Source organism: Octopus sinensis, linkage group LG12, assembly GCF_006345805.1.
Source record: "Octopus sinensis linkage group LG12, ASM634580v1, whole genome shotgun sequence".
In the NCBI taxonomy this organism is placed as follows: Eukaryota; Metazoa; Mollusca; class Cephalopoda; order Octopoda; family Octopodidae; genus Octopus; species Octopus sinensis.
The window spans coordinates 49,899,790-49,921,049 of NC_043008.1; the positions used below are offsets into that span (position 1 = coordinate 49,899,790).

At 38.5% G+C, this 21,260-nt stretch overlaps 1 protein-coding gene across 1 annotated transcript in view; it reads left to right on the forward strand.

Annotated features, from left to right (window-relative positions):
- The first annotated feature begins 521 nt into the window (after window positions 1-521).
- The window catches only part of LOC115217908, a 59,036-nt gene continuing 38,297 nt past the window's right edge, over window positions 522-21,260 (forward strand). Inside the window, exons 1-3 of the mRNA XM_029787626.2 lie at window positions 522-527; window positions 5,228-5,423; window positions 19,938-20,107. Of these exons, the coding sequence (XP_029643486.1) occupies window positions 522-527; window positions 5,228-5,423; window positions 19,938-20,107 (372 nt within the window). The remainder of the gene's footprint in view (window positions 528-5,227; window positions 5,424-19,937; window positions 20,108-21,260) is intronic.

The window sequence follows — 21,260 nt, forward strand, 5'->3', positions numbered from 1 at the left end:
TATTTACTTATTTATTCTTTCGAAACAGTGGCTCTCGAAGTAGATGATAGAGCTATAAATATCAATGTGTAAATATTAGGTTGAAAAACAATATATTTTTTTATTATCCACAAGGGGGTAAACATAGAGGGGACAAACAAGGACAGACAAAGGGATTAAATCGATTACATCGACCCCAGTGCGTTACTGGTACTTAATTTATTGACCTCGAAAGGATGAAAGGCAAAGTCGACCTCGGCGGAATTTGAACTCACAACGTAACGGCAGACGAAATACCGCTGAGCATTTCGCCCGACGTGCTAACGTTTCTGCCAGCTCGCCGCGTTAGGTTGAAACTATAGTCTCGGGCCGACCAAAGCCTTGTGAATAGATTACAGGAGATGCAGATTCGTGTCGCACGAGCAACCTTCGACTTCTTTTTTTCTTTTTTTTTTCCTTCCAAAGGGATTCTCAATCTAATATTTACCTGCCGTCGTTTATAAGGTGGAGGCGTGTGGCCTAGTGGTTTAGGCGTCGGACACATGATCGTAAGATCGTGGTTTCAGTTCCTGGACCGGATGACGCGTTGTGTTCTTGAGCAGGACACTTCATTTCACGTTCCTCCAGGAGTTACCCTGCGATGGACCGGCATCCCGTCCAAGCGGTAAATGTACGGCTGGTATAAAAAGGCTCCAGGACTAGTTATGTTTTAATAAAAAATGAACACATAGGGCTTGAGAAGGATGCCTTAGTCTTTTTATAATTTGTAAGTACGTATACATATATCTAGATATGCTTCGAGATCCACAATTCCAAAGAGAACTATAAGTTGTTAGGATATTATTTTTTGCCTTTCAAATAAACATGAAAGATTGTTATTGGCCCTCACCAGCAGACGCCTTTTCATATAGAACTGATTAAATCCTGATTTCATGCGAATCTCTCTCTCTCTCTCTCTCTCTCTCGAGAGAGAGAGAGAGAGAAAGCTAGAGAGAGAGAGAGAAAGCTAGAGAGAGAGAGACTCTCTACGAGTGAGGCGGCAGAAGAGAGGCAAACTGAGAGTGAGAGTAATTGAGAGAAAAACTAGGTGAGAGAGATAGGGAGAAAGAAAGAAAGAGAGATAGAGAGAGATAGGGAGAGAGAGAGAGAGCAAGGAAACAAAGAGGAAGAGAAAGAGATAGAGAAAGACAGTGGAGAAAGAGAGAGAGGGAGAGAGGGATAGACAGAAAGAGAGATTCACAACAAGTGAAGCGGCAGAAGAGAGTGAGAGAAATTGAGAGAAAAACTAAGCGAGAGGGATAGGGAGAAAGAAAGACAGGTAGACAGAGAGAGAGAGAGAGAGAGAGAGAGGGCAAGGAAACAAAGAGGAAGAGAAAGAGATAAAGACAGCAGACAAAGACAAAGGTGGGGAAAGGCTCAGAGAGGGAGAAAGGGAAAGGCTCAGAGAGAGAGAGAGAGAGAGAGAGAGAGAGAGATCAGGCTTCTTATTGCTTTTCGTAGCAGATGTTTCATGTTTCGCCAATCATGTTTCAGTTGAGAAGTGGTTGTTGTCATTGTTTGTTATTATCGTAGTAGTAGTGGTAGTAGTAGTAGTAGTAGTAGTAGTAGTAGTTGCTGCTGCTCTTGTTCTTGTTCTTGTTGTTTGTTTATTTAAAGTCAGTTTCCCTGCTTGAAATTAATGACTCGGTTTTATTTTACCAAATTATCAAGATAAGTTGACATCCATAGTTGAACCGACGAGATTTTTATGACAAGTACGATGTGTGCAGGGGTCATGTGGTTAATGCTGTTGTCGTTGTTGTTCTTGTTGTTGCTGCTGCTGTTGCTTCTTGTAGTGGTTGCGACGGTTACTACTACTGCCACTGTTGTTGTTGTTGTTTTTGCTGTTGTTGTTGTTGCTGTGGGTGTTGGTGCTTTTGTTGCTCTCGTGGTGATGAAATATGCTACGAAATAGATGTAGAAATTCCTCTGACATGATGTCTACAGGGGTCATGCTGTTGCTGATGCAGCTGTTGTTGTTGTTGTTGTTGTAACAGGGTGGTTACTTATATTATAGTTGTTGTTGTTGTTGTAGTTGTTGTTGCAGGGTGGTTACTTATATAATAGTTGTTGTTGTTGTTGTTGTTGTTTGTTCTGGTGGTTTTGTTTATAATGCAATTGTGGTTTCTATTGTTGCTGTAAAAAAGATGTAGAGATTCCTACAGCATATTACCTTGTTGCTGCTACTGCTGCTGCTGTTGTGGGTCTTGTTGTTGTTGTTGTTGTTGTTGTTGCTGTTGTTGTTATTGTCGTTGTTGTCGGCCACTTATCACAATAATTTCATGAGCAGGCTAATCCGTCGATTAGATCAACTGGAACACTCGTCGTCGTAATCGGCAGAATACCGTTTTCGCTTTTTGTTTCTCTTCTTTTTTTTTTTGTTATGGCATGGAACATCTAGGACTACATTCTCAAATATGTCTGTTTTTGTTTTTGACCTTCTTTTTAAAACGGAGTAATACTTGGCCGCTATTATTGAGGAATACTTGGCCGCTATTTTTAGCAGGTCATTGGCTTTAAACAAAACGGTTCTTGTCCGACAGCATCTTACTGTTGAAGGGGAATCCCAGAAAGGGCTAAAGAAGAATCTACAAACGTTAGAGCCCGGAATATCGTACAGCCGATGTCGGTGATGCCATAAGGATGTCACCCATAGACACAAGAGAGTGGGGAGCTGAGTAGATGATATAAGAAATTATAGCGACCCACAACAGAACTATCTTTTATCTGTTGTTTCAGTCTTTGGACTGCGGCCATGCTGGGGCAACGCCTTCGAGGGTTTGGTCGAACAAATCGATCCCAGTTACTTAATTTTCTGTCTGGTATTAACTCTGTTCGTTTTTGTTTGTTTTTTTACCAAACCGCCAAGTTACAATGTGTAATCAAGCCAAGGCGGTCGTTAACCGCAGTGATGGGGAGGGGACAAACAGAAACACTAATACACACACACACATACACTCACACATACGACGAGCTTCTTTTAGTTTTCGTCTACCAAATCTATCCACAAGGCTTTGGTCCGCCCAGGTGCAGCGTAGTGATACTGAACTCAAGACCACATGGTTTGGAAGTATTCTTCTTAACTACTCGACTTCCATCAGGAATTGAACTTAGAGAATAAAATGAACGTAAGCGAGTTTAAGGTATCTTATCGTCTGCTTTACCGCTTTAGCTAAGGACGTGAACGAGTTTAAGGTATCTTATCGTCTGCTCTACCGCTTTAGCTAAGCACGTGAACGAGTTTAAGGTATTTTATCGTCTGCTCTACTGCTTTAACTATCATCTAATGATATTGATGATTGTCAAGAACCAAAAACCTAGTTTTTCTATGTTATGGGTGGGATTGAACAGTTGCTGAAGTTGACCTCAGAACTCGGGCAGTATTTTATTCTATCGACTCCGGAAAGATATAGCCTCAGGAACAGGTGTGGGAAGCAAGGGGTGCAAACACATTCCCTAAATTTTTTGTTGGGTAATGAAAACGCTTTCAACACTTTGATTTGGACCTGGGTTTGTCCTCCCCTCGCCAAACAAATTTAGTTACTGCATTTATTCGGCGGAATTTTAACTCAGAACTTCAAAACGGACAAAATGCTGCTAAGCATTTTGCCCGGCGCGGTTTCGATTCAGCCAGCTCGCTGCCTCATTAATAACAGCAACAATAAATACATTACATATATATATATATATATGTATATATATATATATATATAATGGATAAGTATTTTATTTCGTATATTTTCACTTGTTTATTGCTTGGGTTTGATTTGAGAACATAATCTTTTGTGGAGAATGGCGATTTGACGTCTATATCTAGCATGTTGACTGTCCACTTTCCGTGTTCAGTCCTTAATTGGTATATAATATATATATATATATATACAGAAATATAGGGATAGAGAGTAGTTAATTATATCGAGAACAGTACTAAACTGGTATTTTATTCATATGAAGGCGCGTGGATCAGGCGTTAGAGTTGTAAGACTTACGATCGCAAGAGCGAGAGTTCAAATCTCAGTTTGGATGGTACGTTATATCCTTGAGCGAGACACTTCATTTCCTGTTGCTCAAATACACACAGCCGAAAATGAGTACCAACAATAACTGGCAATCATCCTTAAGACGGACTGGCGACCCTTTCCAGGTTGTGGGAATTTCGTACCCTTAACGTTTAAACTGCCACGAAAACTAGAATAACCTTCGGCCTAATAAACGTGTTAGTGCGAGACAGATTTAACTTAACTGATATTTTATTTTATCTAATCCCTGCAGTATAAAAGGTAAAGTTGACCGCGTCGTGATTTGAACTCAGAACGTAAAATGCCGTAAATAATCACCAATGATAATTTTCCGGCGCTTTAACTGTTCTGCCAATCTACAAGCTGTTCAATAACTTTGGATTTTAACGTCTCGATTCTGAAGTTGGGGAGGGACCAATCAATAATAGCAAGTCCAGTATATGACAAGTGCAGGGCGGCAAGCTGGCAGAAACGTTAGCACGCCGGGCGAAATGCTTAGCGGTATTTCGTCTGCCGTTACGTTGTGAGTTCAAATTCCGCCGAGGTCGACTTTGCTTTTCATCCTTTCGGGGCCGATAAATTAAGTACCAGTTAAGCACTGGGGTCGATATAATCGACTTAATACCTATGTCTGTCCATGTTTGTCCCCTCTATGTTTAGCCCCTTGTGGGTAATAAAGAAATAGGTATTTCGTCTGCCGTTATGTTCTGAGTTCAAATTCCACCGTTGTCGACTTTGCCTTTCATCCTTTCGGGGTCGATTAAATAAGTACCAGTTACGCACTGGGGTCGATATAATCGACTTAATCCGTTTGTCTGTCCTTGTTTGTCATCTCTGTGTTTAGCCCCTTGTGGGTAGTAAAGAAACGGATATTTTGTCGGAGTTCAAATCTGGAGGTCGACTCTGCCTTTTACTCTTTCGGGGTCAACGAAATAAGTACCCCTTGAACACTAGAGTCGATATAATCGACTTACCCATTCCCTGAGTTTGCTGACCTTGTGCCAAAATTTGAAATCAATATATGGGTCAAGCACACATTTATTGTCCTCGGTGAAACGTTAAAACGCAGTCGACGTCGACAAGATTCGAACTCAAAATACTCGTTATAAATTATTGCATAAAAAACCACCGCATGTTGCTTGTTTTTTTTTTGGACTTCATATCTCAATCGTCTCTATTTCTATTTGTAGTCACTGTTACATGCAGCTTCCGGTAGTAGTTGTTGCCAACATCCGCCAGGTGACATCAGTGAAGACAACTGCCGTCACGTGATCGTGTCAAAAACAGAGCAACCAACATCTGCAGGACTTCAAATTGCCCTCATCATTCCACCTCAATCCTGCAGCGTCAACATCACGGAACATGCACCGAGTAATAACATCATAGGTGGGTGTGGTTTTACCCTCTCTCTCTCTCTCTCTCTTAACCTCTCTCTCACTCTCTTAACACCACTCTATTTCACTCTCTTTTTCCCTCTCCCTCTCACTCACATTCTCTTCATTTATCTCTCTTCTTTTCTGTCCGTTTTCGTAATTTTTCCGTTGTTGTTCAAAGTTGAATCAGTCGTGATCGATTGAATATATATTCTAAAACGTTCCAAGCGTGATTATCTCTTTTACTGAAGCGTAATGTATCAAGTACTATGCGTACTGTTCGAATTTTTCTTAGAAGGCACGAGTGGGATTACGGGGGGATTTGGCTGCCATTTCTTGCTTGCCTGGAGAGCACACAGAAATACAATCGCTGGCACGTATATCTAGTGTATGTATGTATGTATGTATGTGTGTGTGTGTGTGTGTGTGTGTGTGTGTGTGTGTGTGTCCCGCTACCGCTCATCAACCGGTATTGGTTTGTGTATATCCCCATAATCTAGTGGTTTAGCAAAAAGACACTGATAGAATAAGGACCAGAGTTTAAAACACAAATACCGGAGTCGGAGACGGTGCTCTAACATGGCCGCATTGCAATGACTGAAACAGTTAAAAGTTGAAATATATATATATATATATATATATATATATATATATATATATAAGAGGAAAAAATCTATCAGAAAGAAACTCTAATCTTTTGATAAGCATAACAAATGCGCAACCGGTAAAAAGAACTTTCACCTAATTAAATTACTTAAATTATTTTGTCAGCATTTTCTTCATTTCCTTTTATATATATATATATATATATATATATATATATACATACATAGATATATAGATATGTATGTATGTATGTATGTATAAACAATAAGTTAAATAGAGAAATGCAATTGACAATCCAACAATTTATTTAAATTACAATAAAATATGTGGAGGCACATGGTTTAGTGGTTAGAGTAGCGAACTCGCGGTCGAGGGATCGGGGGTTCGAATCTCAGACCGGGCGATGTATGTGTTTATGAGTGAAACACCTGAGCTCCACGCGGCTCCGGCAGAAGGTAATGGCGAACTTCTGCTGACTCTTTCGCCACAACTTTCTTTCACTCTTTCTTCCTGCGTCTTGCAGCTCACCTGCGACGGACCGGCATCCCGTCCAGGTGGGGAACCTATACGCCAAGGAAACCGGGAAACCGGCCCTTATGAGCCAGGCGTGGCTCGTGAAGGAACAAACAACTGTTCCTTCTAAAGGATGATGATGATGATGATGATGATGATAAAATATAATATAACATAAAAAATTATTAAAAAACCAAAAAAAGCCGACAATTTGTTTCGACTTATATACATTATTTAATTCATAAACAATTCATATCCATGTATATAAGTCTCTTCGGGGATTTGGTTCAAAAGACAGACGAAATTCCATGTAAAAGGACTGCCAGACTGCAAAATACTGGTTCAAAATACTTATGTTTAGGAGCGTGAGAAAACCTACAACTGTCGAAATGTTTCTATATATCTCCAATAATATCAATTCAAATGCATTTTAGTGGAAAACGGTCACTGACTATTTTAATAATATATATAATGATAACAATAGCAGGAGTGGCTGTGTAGTAAGTAGCTTGCTTACCAACCACATGGTTCCAGGTTCAGTCCCACTGCGTGGCACCTTGGGCAAGTGTCTTCTACTATAGCCTCAGGCCGATCAATGCCTTGTGAGTGGATTTGGTAGACGGAAACTGAAAGAAGCCTGTCGTATATATGTATATATATATATATATATGTATATGTGTGTGTATGTTTGTGTGTCTGTGTTTGTCCCCCTAGCATTGCTTGACAACCGATGCTGGTGTGTTTAGGTCCCCGTCACTTAGCGGTTCGGCAAAACAGACCGATAGCATAAGTACATATATATATATATATACTATATATATATATATATATATATACACTACACTAACACACCCTACTCCCACTTATGTCTGCTCCGATACACACTAATACTTACATCTATATCCCGTTTTCCTCCCTTATTCACTCCCCCTTCAGAACAACGGTCCCGCATGGTTTCTAACTTTTTTCTCTGTGCCTTTTTTTTCACTGATTAGTTCCCTTTCTCGCTTCCTTTATGCTACCCTGTCACTTTCTTTCTTCTGCTAAAGCACTAACGTCCGAAGCGTTAATAATGCACTTTCTCTTTCCATTAAATGTGTTAAAGCTTAATACATTGTTTATCAATCTTTGTTTTTTCCTACGTCGCGTTCTTTTTGGTGTTCATTTTACCACACACACACAAACACACACACACAAAACCTCTCTCACACACGCACACAAACTCTTTCTCTCATACACACACACACACTATACATACATATATATATATATATGCATACATACATTATATATATATATATATGCATACATACATACATTATATGTATATATATGCATACATGCATACATTATATATATATGTGTGTATGTATGTATGTATGTCGTGAAGGCGCATGGCTCAGTGGTTAGAGCGTCGAGCTTACGATCGTGAGGTTGTGAGCTCGAATCCCGGACCGGGCTGCGTGTTGTGTTCTTGAGCAAGACACTTTGTTTCACGTTGCTCCAGTTCACTCATCTGTAGAAATGAGTTGCGACGTCACTGGTGCCAAGCTGTATCGGCCCCTTTGCCTTTCCCTTGGATAACACTGGTGGCGTGGAGAGGGGAGGCTGGTATGAATGGGCAACTGCGGGTCTTCCATAAACAACCATGCCCAGACTTGTGCCTAGGAGGGTAACTCTCTAGGTGCTACAGAGCGACTTAAGGGTCGAGAGTTTCGTACGTTAGCACTTACCAGGCACATATACTTATGTTTTGAATTCTACGTTTCTTGTTCGCATCACCAAACCTGTGTGTGTGTGTCTGTGTGTGTGTGTCTGTGTGTGTGTGTGTGTGTGTGCGCGCGCGAAACCTAATTATGTCTATCTGCACTACTTACTACCTAGTTATTATGTACAAAATTGTAGAAAAGCTAAAGTGTGATTTGAAGGGGATTTGATTGTTTTTTTCTTCTAGGTTGAGCGAACACGAAGAACTTTTCTTCAGCTCGAGGAAAGCAGTGGGTAATGTTTGTATGTAAAATAAACAGCTGAATGGTCGGTCATGAATGAAGGCCTCGTATTCCTTGCTTAAACTGCTGAAAATGGCTACATACCTTTGTTACTCAAACACTATTCTAGCGGTTACCGTCAAGCAACCGCCTCCCCACTTTAGCCCTGATAAAACACTAGGATCTATTTTGATGACGTCATAATAATTTATAGACTTCGAGTGAACGTGAAATAACTTTTTTGTTTTTGTTTTGAAACGGTGAATTTTGAAGCAGTTAAAGCTATAAATAATGTGTAAGTATTGGATCAAAAAACTCCTTTAACCCATTATTCACACGTTGTAATTTATAGCTTTAGTTGCTTTGAAATCCACTCTTCCAATAAAAAAAAGATATTTTTTTTAGATCAAAGGCATTCCATAGATGGCCATTACGTCATTTTCCAAATGATAATATGCGCACACAATAATCGCTTGAGGAAGATTTGGCTGCGCTTTCTTGTAGATCGAGATTCTGGTTTGTTGACTATAAATACTTTAACGTGTGTGTGTGTGTTAATATGTGCATGCATGGGTGTGTGTGTTATACAGAGAGATAGGATTAGGAAAGAATGTATAACACGGAGGGAACTGATGTCGCTAAGGGACACCAAGCGTTTTATTACATGCACACACAGAAGTTAGCCGGTACTTTTAGCAGCGTTTGTTATACAATATGAAGGAAGTTATTCCCTAAATAATAATAATAATAATGATAATAATAATAATAATAATAATAATAATAATAATAATAATATAATAATAATAATAATAATGATAATGATAATAATAATAATAATAATGATAATGATAATGATAATAATAATAATAATAATAATTATCATTATCATTATTATTATTATTATTATTATTATCATTATTATTATAATTTCTTTATTAACCAGAAGGGCTTACAATAAGAAAAACATGGACAGTACAGGACAAAATAAAGAATGTGTGTGTGTTGTGAGGGTTTTGCGTGTAAACAAGACTAGCAAAATCATAAGAAAGAACGAAAGAAAGAAAGAAATCAACAGTGTGTAATCCTCAATAGGGATGCTTGTGGAAAAAACCCATAAAAAGAAAACCATGAATAAAATAATCTGTTCAATTATAGACAAAAAAAAAACGGAAATTTTTACCTTCTCTAATTTTTCCGTACATCTTTCTCTCTTTTTCTGTTAAATCAAATATTTTAGCTTTTCTCTCTTTGATGACGTCCAACACATTTTTATTCCTGGAAGTCTAGATGCACTCACATCTTGTCGTTTATTTTCGAGTATTTTCTATTGATGACAACCTTTCAACCTTATGAAGAAAGGCTGAGGACGCTCGACCTTTATTCTCTAGAAAAACGACGCCGCCGTGGTGATCTCATTCTTGCTCACAACATCATAAGCGGAAAGTGTAACCTCTCAAAAGAGCTGTTCTTCACTCCTGCTCCAGAGCGTCGGCTGCGGGGTCATTCCGAAAAGCTCTACCTGCGACGATTTCATCTCAATCGAAGGAGAGGAGCTTTCTCCGTCCGGGTTGCGGATCCGTGGAACAAGCTGCCAGACGAGATGGTAAAGATGCCGACGACCGCTTTGTTCAAAGTCTCCCTTGACCTCAAGTGGCCTGAACTCTTTACATGAACACCACCCTGTACTTAACTCCATGTCCCCCTACATGGCCTTGCTATTTGCTTTTGAGCCAAATTAACTAACTAACTAACTAACTAACTAACTCCATTCAGAGAACCACACACAACAGTTTGACTTTTTTTTCTGGTTTCAATGGGTTTTCAAGTGATTTTCCAACCACTTCAATCTTTCTGTCTATTTTGAATTTCGCTTCACATTTTCCTGTTTTCAGATTACAACTTTTACCATTTTCAGTCATTGGACTGCAGCCATGCTGGGGTATCGCCTTCAATAGGTTTAGTCGAACAAATCGACTCAAATACCTTTTATTTTTAATTTTTAACCTGAAACTTATTCTCTCGAACGCTTTGCCGAACCGCTAGGTTACGAGAAAGTAAAGAAACCACCACCGGTGGTGGATCCTCAACACAAACATTAAGTCACACACGTATGTATATATATATATATATATATATATATTTTGTGAAATAGAAAGATGAATAATCTTGTTGCAGATTAATCAAAAGTTTAACCGATACCTTGGTAGCAAAAATCACAGCAGAAGACAGCACGGTTGGAGGTACAACCATATGGTGTTGCAACCGTGCGTTGGTGCGGATAATTGAATTTTAATATTATTAGTGAATTGAAGAAATGGAGTTGAACGAAGATTGAACAGAAATCGTTTTATTGCATTCTACACGTGTTTCGAAAGGCACAATTTACCAAATTCCGAATGAATAATGAGACCATATTGTGTCTTTCTCTTCAGGAAGAAATAGGAAATCCGTTGGAATAAACAAAAACAGAACAGAGGCGGAGCAAAACAAATCGAACGAGGCTCCTAAGAGCCCATGGCCAAACTGTTTATCAATGTATGTTGAAAACTGGTGGTGGGTGCGTTGAGGATTTTAACGGGTCAGGCAGCGGTCATTCCGGTGGGTGAGGGCACGGAGTGCGTAGATGTTCTTTGTGACCGAGACTAAAGTTCTGACTATTTAAAGAATATTAGGGTATTATATGGGGCGAGCCAAAATCTACTTAGAGACATGTGTGTGTGTACTGTTCTATATATGTGTGCGGCCGCAAGTTGGTAAGAAGCGCTACATTCTGGTCACTGCTGAGAAAGTTGTGGTGATATATATATATATATATATATATATATCACCACAACTTTCTCTCACTCTTTCTTCCTGTTTCTGTTGTACCTGTACTTCAAAGGGCCGGCCTTGTCACTCTCTGTGTCACGCTGAATATCCCTGAGAACTACGTTAAGGGTACACGTGTCTGTGGAGTGCTCAACCACTTACACGTTAATTTCACGAGCAGGCTGTTCCGTTGATTCGGATCAACCGGAACCCTCATCATCGTAACCGACGGAGTGCTTCCATACCATATATATATATATATATATATATATATATATATATATATATATATAATTCTCCAAATGTCATCGAAGCCAGAAACCATCTAAAGTCTATATCTCTAGCTTACCACCGTTCTTCATCCCAGTCACTGAAGATCCAACTTATAACTGCCAAGAAGAATCTTGATGTTGCTTACTTGAACGCCGAGGTCGACTTTGTAAACGGCAAAATTAGCAACCTATCTAAAGAGTACATTAGTAAAAAACACCATCTCGCCTGGAAATCCATCAAAGACCTTTCAGGCAAAAAGTCTGGGTCATCAATTAGAATTAAAGGGGGATCAGCTAAGAAGCGTTTAGAAAATTGGTCAATTCATTTTAAAAAACTTCTTAGGAAGAATGCCAAAATCCCTGATAACCCCACTCTTCCAAGTGTGCCTATATCAGATACGCTGGACATCAACACCTCCCCTTTTACCATATTTGAACTAACAGCAGCCACTAAACAACTGAAAGCCTCGAAAGCATTTGGTCCCGACAACATCCCAGCTATAATTTGGAAGGATGATAGATTTCACGCGTGTGTGTGTGTGTGTGTGTGTGTGTGTGTGTGATATGACAGCAATGTCATTGCAGTCTGAAACTGCATTGCATGTTCTCCACAAAGTTTCTTATATTCCTCAATGAGAATTTTAAATTTCCAACGGAGACAACGGACACCAATGGAGACTTGAAAGTTCTGTCATAGTTTTCTTTCATTGGCGTGAGCGTCACTTGAAGTTTCTGAATGGCGGAGCCGTTTGTACCTGAAGTGACGGCATTTCTAAAACATCTTCAGATACCGAGTATCTGCACTCGAGAGGCCCGCTAAAGTGATCCAAACTTATACAATTACCGTTGCATTCTAAAAGCTGACATGAAACTTTCTTCTCTGATGTTGTATGCTCCAAAATAAATCACGCAGACTGCAGAGTTTTTTTTTCTGAAGTTCTGCAAAAATATCTGAATTCTTTAAAAGTGACATTTATAAGCTGTTTGTTGCTGGGGTGGGGCTCTGGTGGATTAGCAAAGCCTGACAGATTAACTTCTCTACAAGAGCAGCACATTGCTGTCGTCACTTGTTTTTAATTCTTGGCTATGCATTTTTTACAATTTGTTCGGAAGCATAACCACGCCCAGGATCATAGTTTTAGGCGTCTTTCTCCACCCGATACTCATGTGTGTTAAAATAAGATCTAACCTCTGCTTTTGCCTGGGCTTTTTACCCGACCTGGTGCTGCTGTAGATCTTCAGTGTGTCTGTGCGTAATCTGTCGAGCAGAAATTCTGTTGAACGTAAGCTTGCTGTTCACTAATCATCTCCAGTTGTCTATCTCTAGTCTGTCTCGTAGTATTCTGTTCACGGCGAGTTTCGCATTTACTGTTAGTTTCAATTCTTCTGCGAGCTGCCTTCCAGTTACAATTTTTGCAAGTTTCTCATCTTGCCCTCTGGTCAATCTTGCATTTAGCAGGGACATTATTTTTTCCGAGACATTATTGATGAAAATATCCTTAGTAGTAAATCGCTGCTAAAAGGGAAGACTAGAATTGTTGTGGCAGTAATTTGAAATTGCATCCAAAAAACTTGATTTCCCGCAGTGAGGAAGACCATGAAGCATTACTCACAGCGTCCCATTCTTCAGAGATGTAGAAGAGTCGAGCAAATAATTAACAAACTGTTCGGAAAAAAAAAAAAAAAGATTCTACTAAAAAGTTCATCGGGGCCGAATTAGAAAGCATAGGGACCCTAATCACCTAATCACTTAAAAGATGCTGGTGCCCTGATATATAATTCAAAGTATAAACAGTAATAAGCCATAAAATAAATTTTATTTTTCAAAATGAAACCAAATTAACCGTAAGATGGAAGATATTGTCTATATTTCCACAATTCCATTTTCGATATATTGGAAAAGTTTTCTCTGCTTCTTTTTAATTGCAACACTTTGATTAGATCCTTAAAATTTATCTTACATAACACAACTGCTTCTATATTTAGTAGAGATGTGGCATTCTGAATATTATTTTAGCAAGTTTAACATGGTTCTTTTGTCCCGTGCACCATTTACCATTTCGGTGGTGCCGCCACTTCCCATGATGCCCTAAGCACGTGCCTATTTTGCTTAATGGTTAATACAGCTCCGAGAGCGATGTAAAATACAGCACGGAATGGAAATAAGAGGGAAAAAAATAATTGATTTATGCTTTTCATACTAACCACAAAAGATGGATTTGAACTTGGAATGCAAAGAGACCAAACTAAATCGTTTTCCCACATACTCTTAGAATATTCATTAATAAATTATTCATTTTGTTTAGTTCAAAGATTTCTTTTAATCGAAATCGCCCCTGGTTCTTAATTGTAGGATTATCATTACAAAGGCAAAAAGGAAAAGATCGTCTGTGTTGGGGCAGGGCATTCTTTTGTGCAGTGTGTTTGCTAAATAGCCTTCATTCAATGCTGAAACCTTCATCATTTGCATTACTTAAATGTATGACTGTCACATAATACAGTTTTCCCTTTTTAGTATAATATACATGTCTACCAAATGCAGATGTCCTTGTTCCCTTTTTCTGTCAGAGGTTGACGTTTGTTACATTGAAAATAGTAACAATTCATTTATTCAGAATTTGCTTACGCTTTTCTTTTAAAGTTTTGTAAAGCTTCAGACTTGTGCATAATTTTACAAATACATTGGGAGTAGTCCTTATCTCTCTCTCTCTCTCTCTTTATGTACCCCCACTTTCATATATATATATATACAATCACACACACACACACACACACACACACACAAATATGTACGCATTTATGTAATCTATATGTGTGTGTGTATTTGTGCGTATGTATGATTGTAAGAATATTATGTGTGTGTGTGTTTGTGTGTGTGTTTATGTGTGTGTGTGTGTTGTATGTGTGTTTGTGTGTGTTGTGTGTGTTGTGTGTGTGTGTACAATATATGTATTTACGTGCGTATGTATTTAAGTATGTATGCATGTATGTATGCGTCAATATATATATGTACGTGTGTGTATGTGTGTATACGTATGTATGTGTGTGCATGTATGAATGCATGTGTGTGTGTGTGTGGTGTATGTGTGTGCATGTATGAATGCATATGTGTGTGTGTGTGTGTGTGTGGTGTATGCGTATAAAACCTAATAGGTGGCGCCCCAGTCCAATGACTAAAACCAATAAAAGAAATACACCAAATATTTTGTTGTTTAACAATTTCAATTCCAACGCGAGTCTAGTCACGTCTTCCTGTCGTTCTCCCCTTCAACTTACGACGGTCGTCCGTTTTATTTGCCATGATTTTCGACAGCTTCATTGTATTTAAGATTTCGCTATTTAAACAATTTGAAAACAATACAGAAATTTACGACCGACGAAACCCTACGGAGCTTACAAACTTCTTGGCTTTTACAAACTGTTTTTTTTTTTTTGTAAATATGCAATAAAAAAACACAACTGCGGATAATTGAAGTAATTCACAATTACACAAATACAGATGAGATGCAAATGAAAACAGTGAAATTTTCAAAATAATCCCAGAAGAAGCAACCGATTTGGACGGCTTAGTGACGTTTCGGCGCCGCCAATTTGGCGTCGCTGATTCGACGCTGCCTTATTTGACATCAGTCATTGTTTTTTAACGTTTTTCTCGTTCTCTCTTCCCCTCTCTCCCTCCTGCCCTCTCTTTCTCTCTCTGTTTATATCTATGGGTATATTTCTCTTTGTGTGTGTGAGGAAATGGAAAGTGTTTAGGTCAGTCGTGTTTAATTAATAAAGTGTAATGTCGCTCTCTTTCTTTTCTCTCTTTTCTAATTGTATATTTCTGGGCGAACGCGTATGTGTGTCTCTGGCATAAAATGTCTTGTTTCCAAAACAGGTTGAATGTCCAGTCAGCCTTGATAAATCGTTAGTGTCCGAACAGCTGCGTTCAATCGTTTCATTCTAGGCTTTGACCAGTTTCAATCGCTCCTTACTACTTGACCGGTACAATATCTTTTTTAGACCCAGTGAGAATGAAAATCAAATTCGAATCGAGAGGAGATTTGAACGTAACTTATTACTTATTTCTTTACTACCCACAAGGGGCTAAACACAGAGAGGACAAACAAGGACAGACAAACAGATTAAGTCGATTATATCGACCCCAGTGCGTAACTGGTACTTATTTAATCGACCCCGAAAGGATGAAAGGCAAAGTCGACCTCGGCGGAATTTGAACTCAGAACGTAACGGCAGACAAAATACGGCTAAGCATTTCGCCCGGCGTGCTAACGTTTCTGCCAGCTCGCCGCCTTAACTTATTACTGCAACGCATTTGGTCCGTCCCTCTCAGATTCTGTTAATCGTTATCAAATTTCCTAAGATGGTGAGCTGGCAGAATAGTTAGTGCGACGGACAAAACACTCAGCGACATTTCTTCCGTAGAAATGCTCATCTGATGCCGAACCGCATCACTTGCGGTCAACATCTCGATAAAGGTCGCTCTTGCCTGCCATTATCCTAGACCAGTGGTTCCCAAACTTTTCACAGCGGCTTCCAACAGTGGCTCCCAACCTTTATATTTAAATGACTTTTCTCACGGACCCCTTTTAATATGCCTATCCTTATATATATATATATTATATATATATATATATATATATATATATATATATATAAAAAAAGGAACCAAGAAGTGGACCGAAACGACGAATCGGAACGAACCTGATGCGGGGCGCTGTCAGACAATAAGGTGATAAATAAAAATATATGCATACATACAAACATATATGTACGTACCTACATCTACGTGTATATATACATGCATATATAAATAATTATATATATATATATATATATATATATATATATATATATATATATAATACGTTTATATATTATATATATATATAATACGTTTATATATATATATATATAATACGTTTATATATATATATATATATAATACGTTTATATATATATATATATAATACGTTTATATATATATATATATATATATACGTTTATATATATATATATATAATACGTTTATATATATATATATATATATCTATATATATATATACGTTTAAATATTTGTTGTGCAAGATTTTATATATATATAATATATATATTGTTTTATTTATATTTCCTGAACGCCATACTAATACAATTGTTTGTTGTTTTCCACCTGCCTTCGTCTTTTGTCTATTTTCATAAAGCTTCCCGTTATATATATTATATATATATATATATATATATATATATATATATATATGAAATTTTGAATTTAGTTCACGGACCCCCAGTACTACATTTGCGGACCACCAGGGATCGGCGGACCCCAGGTTGCGAACTTCTGTCCCAGACATTATCCTAACTAAATTTATTTCCGACTTTGGACTTGCAAATGTTTCCATGGCACTGTATGTTCGATTCTGATATTTATGAATTTGTTTCTTTATTTATTTATTTATTTATTTATTTATTACTTTTTTTCAGTTCTTGGGTTGAGGTCATGCCTGATGGGGTGGGCACTGCCTCGAAGGATACTTATTTCATCGGATATTTCGTGCCAAACCGCTATGTTACCGGGCATGTAAACAAACAAACGCCGGTTGTCAAACGCTGAGACACAAACATAACTGCACCCTACATTCACTACACACACACACACACACACACACACGCACACACACATACATATATACATACATACATACATGCACACGTATGCACGTACCTATAGATACATACACACATACCCGCTCATATCCGAAATACATACACGCACTCATGCAGAAACACTCACAGACACACAGTTTAACTCACTCATACATGCAAACTAACGCATACACAAACTCGTACGCACACACTATGCACATAGTCATATTGTCGTAAACACACACATACACACGCACGCGCTTATATTCGGATGCATACATGTACGTATGTACACAAATGCGCGGAAACACCCATACACGTGTAGACGCGCCCATATACACATATACACTTACACACACATATAGTCGTACACACACACACATGAACATAGACGCACATGCTCACACACATACACACACACGGCTCACATTCACAGAAATACATACATACCCATATCTGGGTACATGGACGTACTCATATCTGGGTACATTGACGTACTCATATACGGGTACATGGAGCCCATATACACATATACACATACACAGACCCATACACACGCATATAGTCGTACACACACACACACACACACTCACACACGACTCACATTCACAGAAATACATACATACCCATATCTGGGTACATGGACGTACTCATATCTGGGTACATGGACGTACTCATATACGGGTACATGGAGCCCATATACACATATACACATACACAGACCCATACACACGCATATAGTCGTAACACACACACACACACACACACACTCACACACGACTCACATTCACACAAATACATACATACCCATATCTGGATACATGGACGTACTCATATACGTACTCGTGCGGAAACACAAACGTACAATCATCCTCACTCCTATGCACATATCCACACACACACACACACATACACGCACATACACACACGTTGCACACGCAGTCGTATAGTTACATAAACACACGCACACACACAAGAAGACACGCAAACACGCAAATACACACACACATGACTCACTGTATTCTCTTAAAAGTGTCCTCTTTGAATAACGAGGAACTTATTGTGTGTTGTTGTTGTTTAATGCTTCTGTAGTAATTGTTTTTTTGTTGTTGTTGTTGTTGTTGGTGCTGTTGTTGACGTCGTCCTATCTTCACCAAAATGAGGACAACGCCTGTTCTAAGGGACTGTTTAATGTTTTTACCAGAACCCAACAAACCCAGAGCCATAATCCACCACCACCACCACCACCACCACCGCCACCACCACCACCAGTGCCACAACTACCACCGCCACAACCACCACCACCACCACCACCACCATCACCACCACTACGTCACAGCTTACTTTGAGTTCAGTACTTTATCGGTGCAAGAAATCTTGGCGTTTGACACTGGGCTTGGTTAGAAGCGGAGAGTATTTGCGGTGTGGGGCAAGGAGTGACACTGTTTTCTTTTAATAATTAGTCAGCGAAAGAAAGGAGTAGTGCCCCCCGTGACCTTCTCTAAGACCTCCCACTCAGATGAGATCAATGCATTTAATGTCCCTGGATGAACGAATAAAAAAATGATGATTCAACACATTTTTCAAATAATATGCACACACACACACACCACACACACACACACACACACACAAAACAAACATTCATATTTTGATGTTGACGAAAGCAAATCTGAATTTTTCGCTTGTGCGAACGTTCAAAACGCGAAACGCATGGCTGCCATTTTGTTTAACACTAAGCTTCGAAGGAATAAAATCAAAACAAAACAGACTCTGACACGTGTATTGAGTTCTTGTTTCCCCTTTCATCAATCCAAACATGTATATATATATATATATATATATATGTATGTATGTCAGTGAATAGGTCGCGGTCTTAAAGCGACGAAAATATTTTGACAAACTTAAATGTTGAAGTGAATCGAACGGCTTTTGTGTGTTTCTTAAATGGCTTACAAACACCTTCCACGCTGCAATGTTTTTCGTTTCTGCACACGATCTCAGATCAAATCACTTGCTATGCGAGTACATCTCCATATATATATATATATATATATATATATATATATATATATATATAAATTAATCCAAACATGATAACACAAAGAGAAAACACAACACATTTTTCATCTCTCCGTTAATTCGTTGTTCTCTCTCCATTTTTTCCTCTCATCCTTTTTGCGTCGAAGAGGATAGGCTGGAAACGTCCTGAGAGTCAGCCTAAAACACCTGCTTGTCGTTCCCTCACTTGACACAACTTGTCTTTTAAATGCGAGGAAACTGAAGTCAGCATATTTTTTTTTTCGTGTGTGTGATATGTTCACGCATGGTGGGACGTAATATAGGTATACCCTCGTTTTTTTTTTCTTTCTACTATAGCATAAGGTCTGAAATTTCGTGGGAGGTGGGTAGTCGATTACATGGACCCCAGGGTACAAGTGGTTCTTATTTTAGCGACCAAGAAAGTATAAAATACAAAGTCGACTTCGGCCGCATTTGAACTCAGAATGTAAAGTACCAGAAGACATGCTGCTATGTATTTTGTTCGGTGCGGCAACGATTCTGCCAGCTCACCGCCTTGAGGGTTATCCTAAAACTAGGGCTATGCTAAAACCCATTTCCATTGCTGGATAACTAAACAATATTCTTCTTTCTACCTCGTAATTAAATGAACCAATGTTTTTTTTTTTTCAGTTATAAAAAGTGATTCGGAAAAGAAGATATTTGGAAGGATTTCAGAGATCAACGGTGTCACGGTTCACCTGGCCGGTGCTGAGTTTTCCTATATGCGGCTCAAAAAGGGTTTGTGTCCAGGACAATGCATATTCAGCAAAGGAACCACCAATGAAAGTGTAACAGTTGAGGTAAGTCATCAATATTTTATATCACGACTGCAAGAAACCTATCTGACGCCATATAAAACGCTCTGACTGTAAAACATAAGAATAAATAATGAAAAAGGCGGAATTCTATTTCAAGTACGCCATATAACTCCCTCGTAATTAAAAAAAAAATTGGGGCACTTTTAAGAAAACTTTTGCGTATGTATATCCTACACAAAGGAATTCATATGATCATGTAAAAAAAAAAATTGGTGCGTGATTTAAGGGCTGTTATTTTTAGCACATCTCACAACTACCTCATACCATCCCCGCTTGTTCGTCAGTCTGACATATTGATGTTTTTCAATATCTTCTCCCCATAAACACATTTAATGGTCCATTGCTGCAATTTAAACCAAAAATTCGGACTGGCCGGATTTTATACGGTGATTTTTTTTTTAAATCGAAAAATTTTAAAAGAAGAATTTATTATTTTTTTTTTTTTTTAAATCTCGAAAAATTAAGAAGAAAATGTTTTTTCTTAGTCGTATAAATCCCCGTGTGTAGAATACAAATTCTCAAAAAATTTTCTGAATATTCCAAAAAAATTGAGAAGTTATGAGGTTTTATATGGTGTGCTTAAAGCAGAGTTCTGGCAAAACAGTTTTTACATTAATATGCGCTGCTACAATTTGGACGAGTCTAATATGTCCATGAACCTTCTATAACAAGAAACAAGGTTATTACATTATATATTTACTGCTGCAATCATTCCACTAGATTTTAAAACAAACAAACAAACAAAAAAACCTGTGTTCACAAGTCAATGGGCTGGTCACTATGTGGTCGCTCTACGTGCTGGAAACCGTAGCTAAAGCTCTCTCAAGCTAAACCGTATCGTCTTAAATGAAGGCTACGTATATTGGTTTCACATTTTGATACAAGGCCACTAATTTCGAAAGAGGGTCGATTACATTGACCCCCCCCCCAGTGATCAACTGGTACTTATTTTATCGATACCCAAAGGATGAAAGGCAAAGTCGATCTCGACGAAATTTGAACTCAGAATGTAACGAGGGGCGAAATACCGCTAACCATTTCGCCCGGCGTGCCAGCTCGCCAGTTCGCCACCCTAAAGGTTACATATATTAAACAAATTATGTCTTGGCACACAAAAAAGGCGTACTGCCCCTCC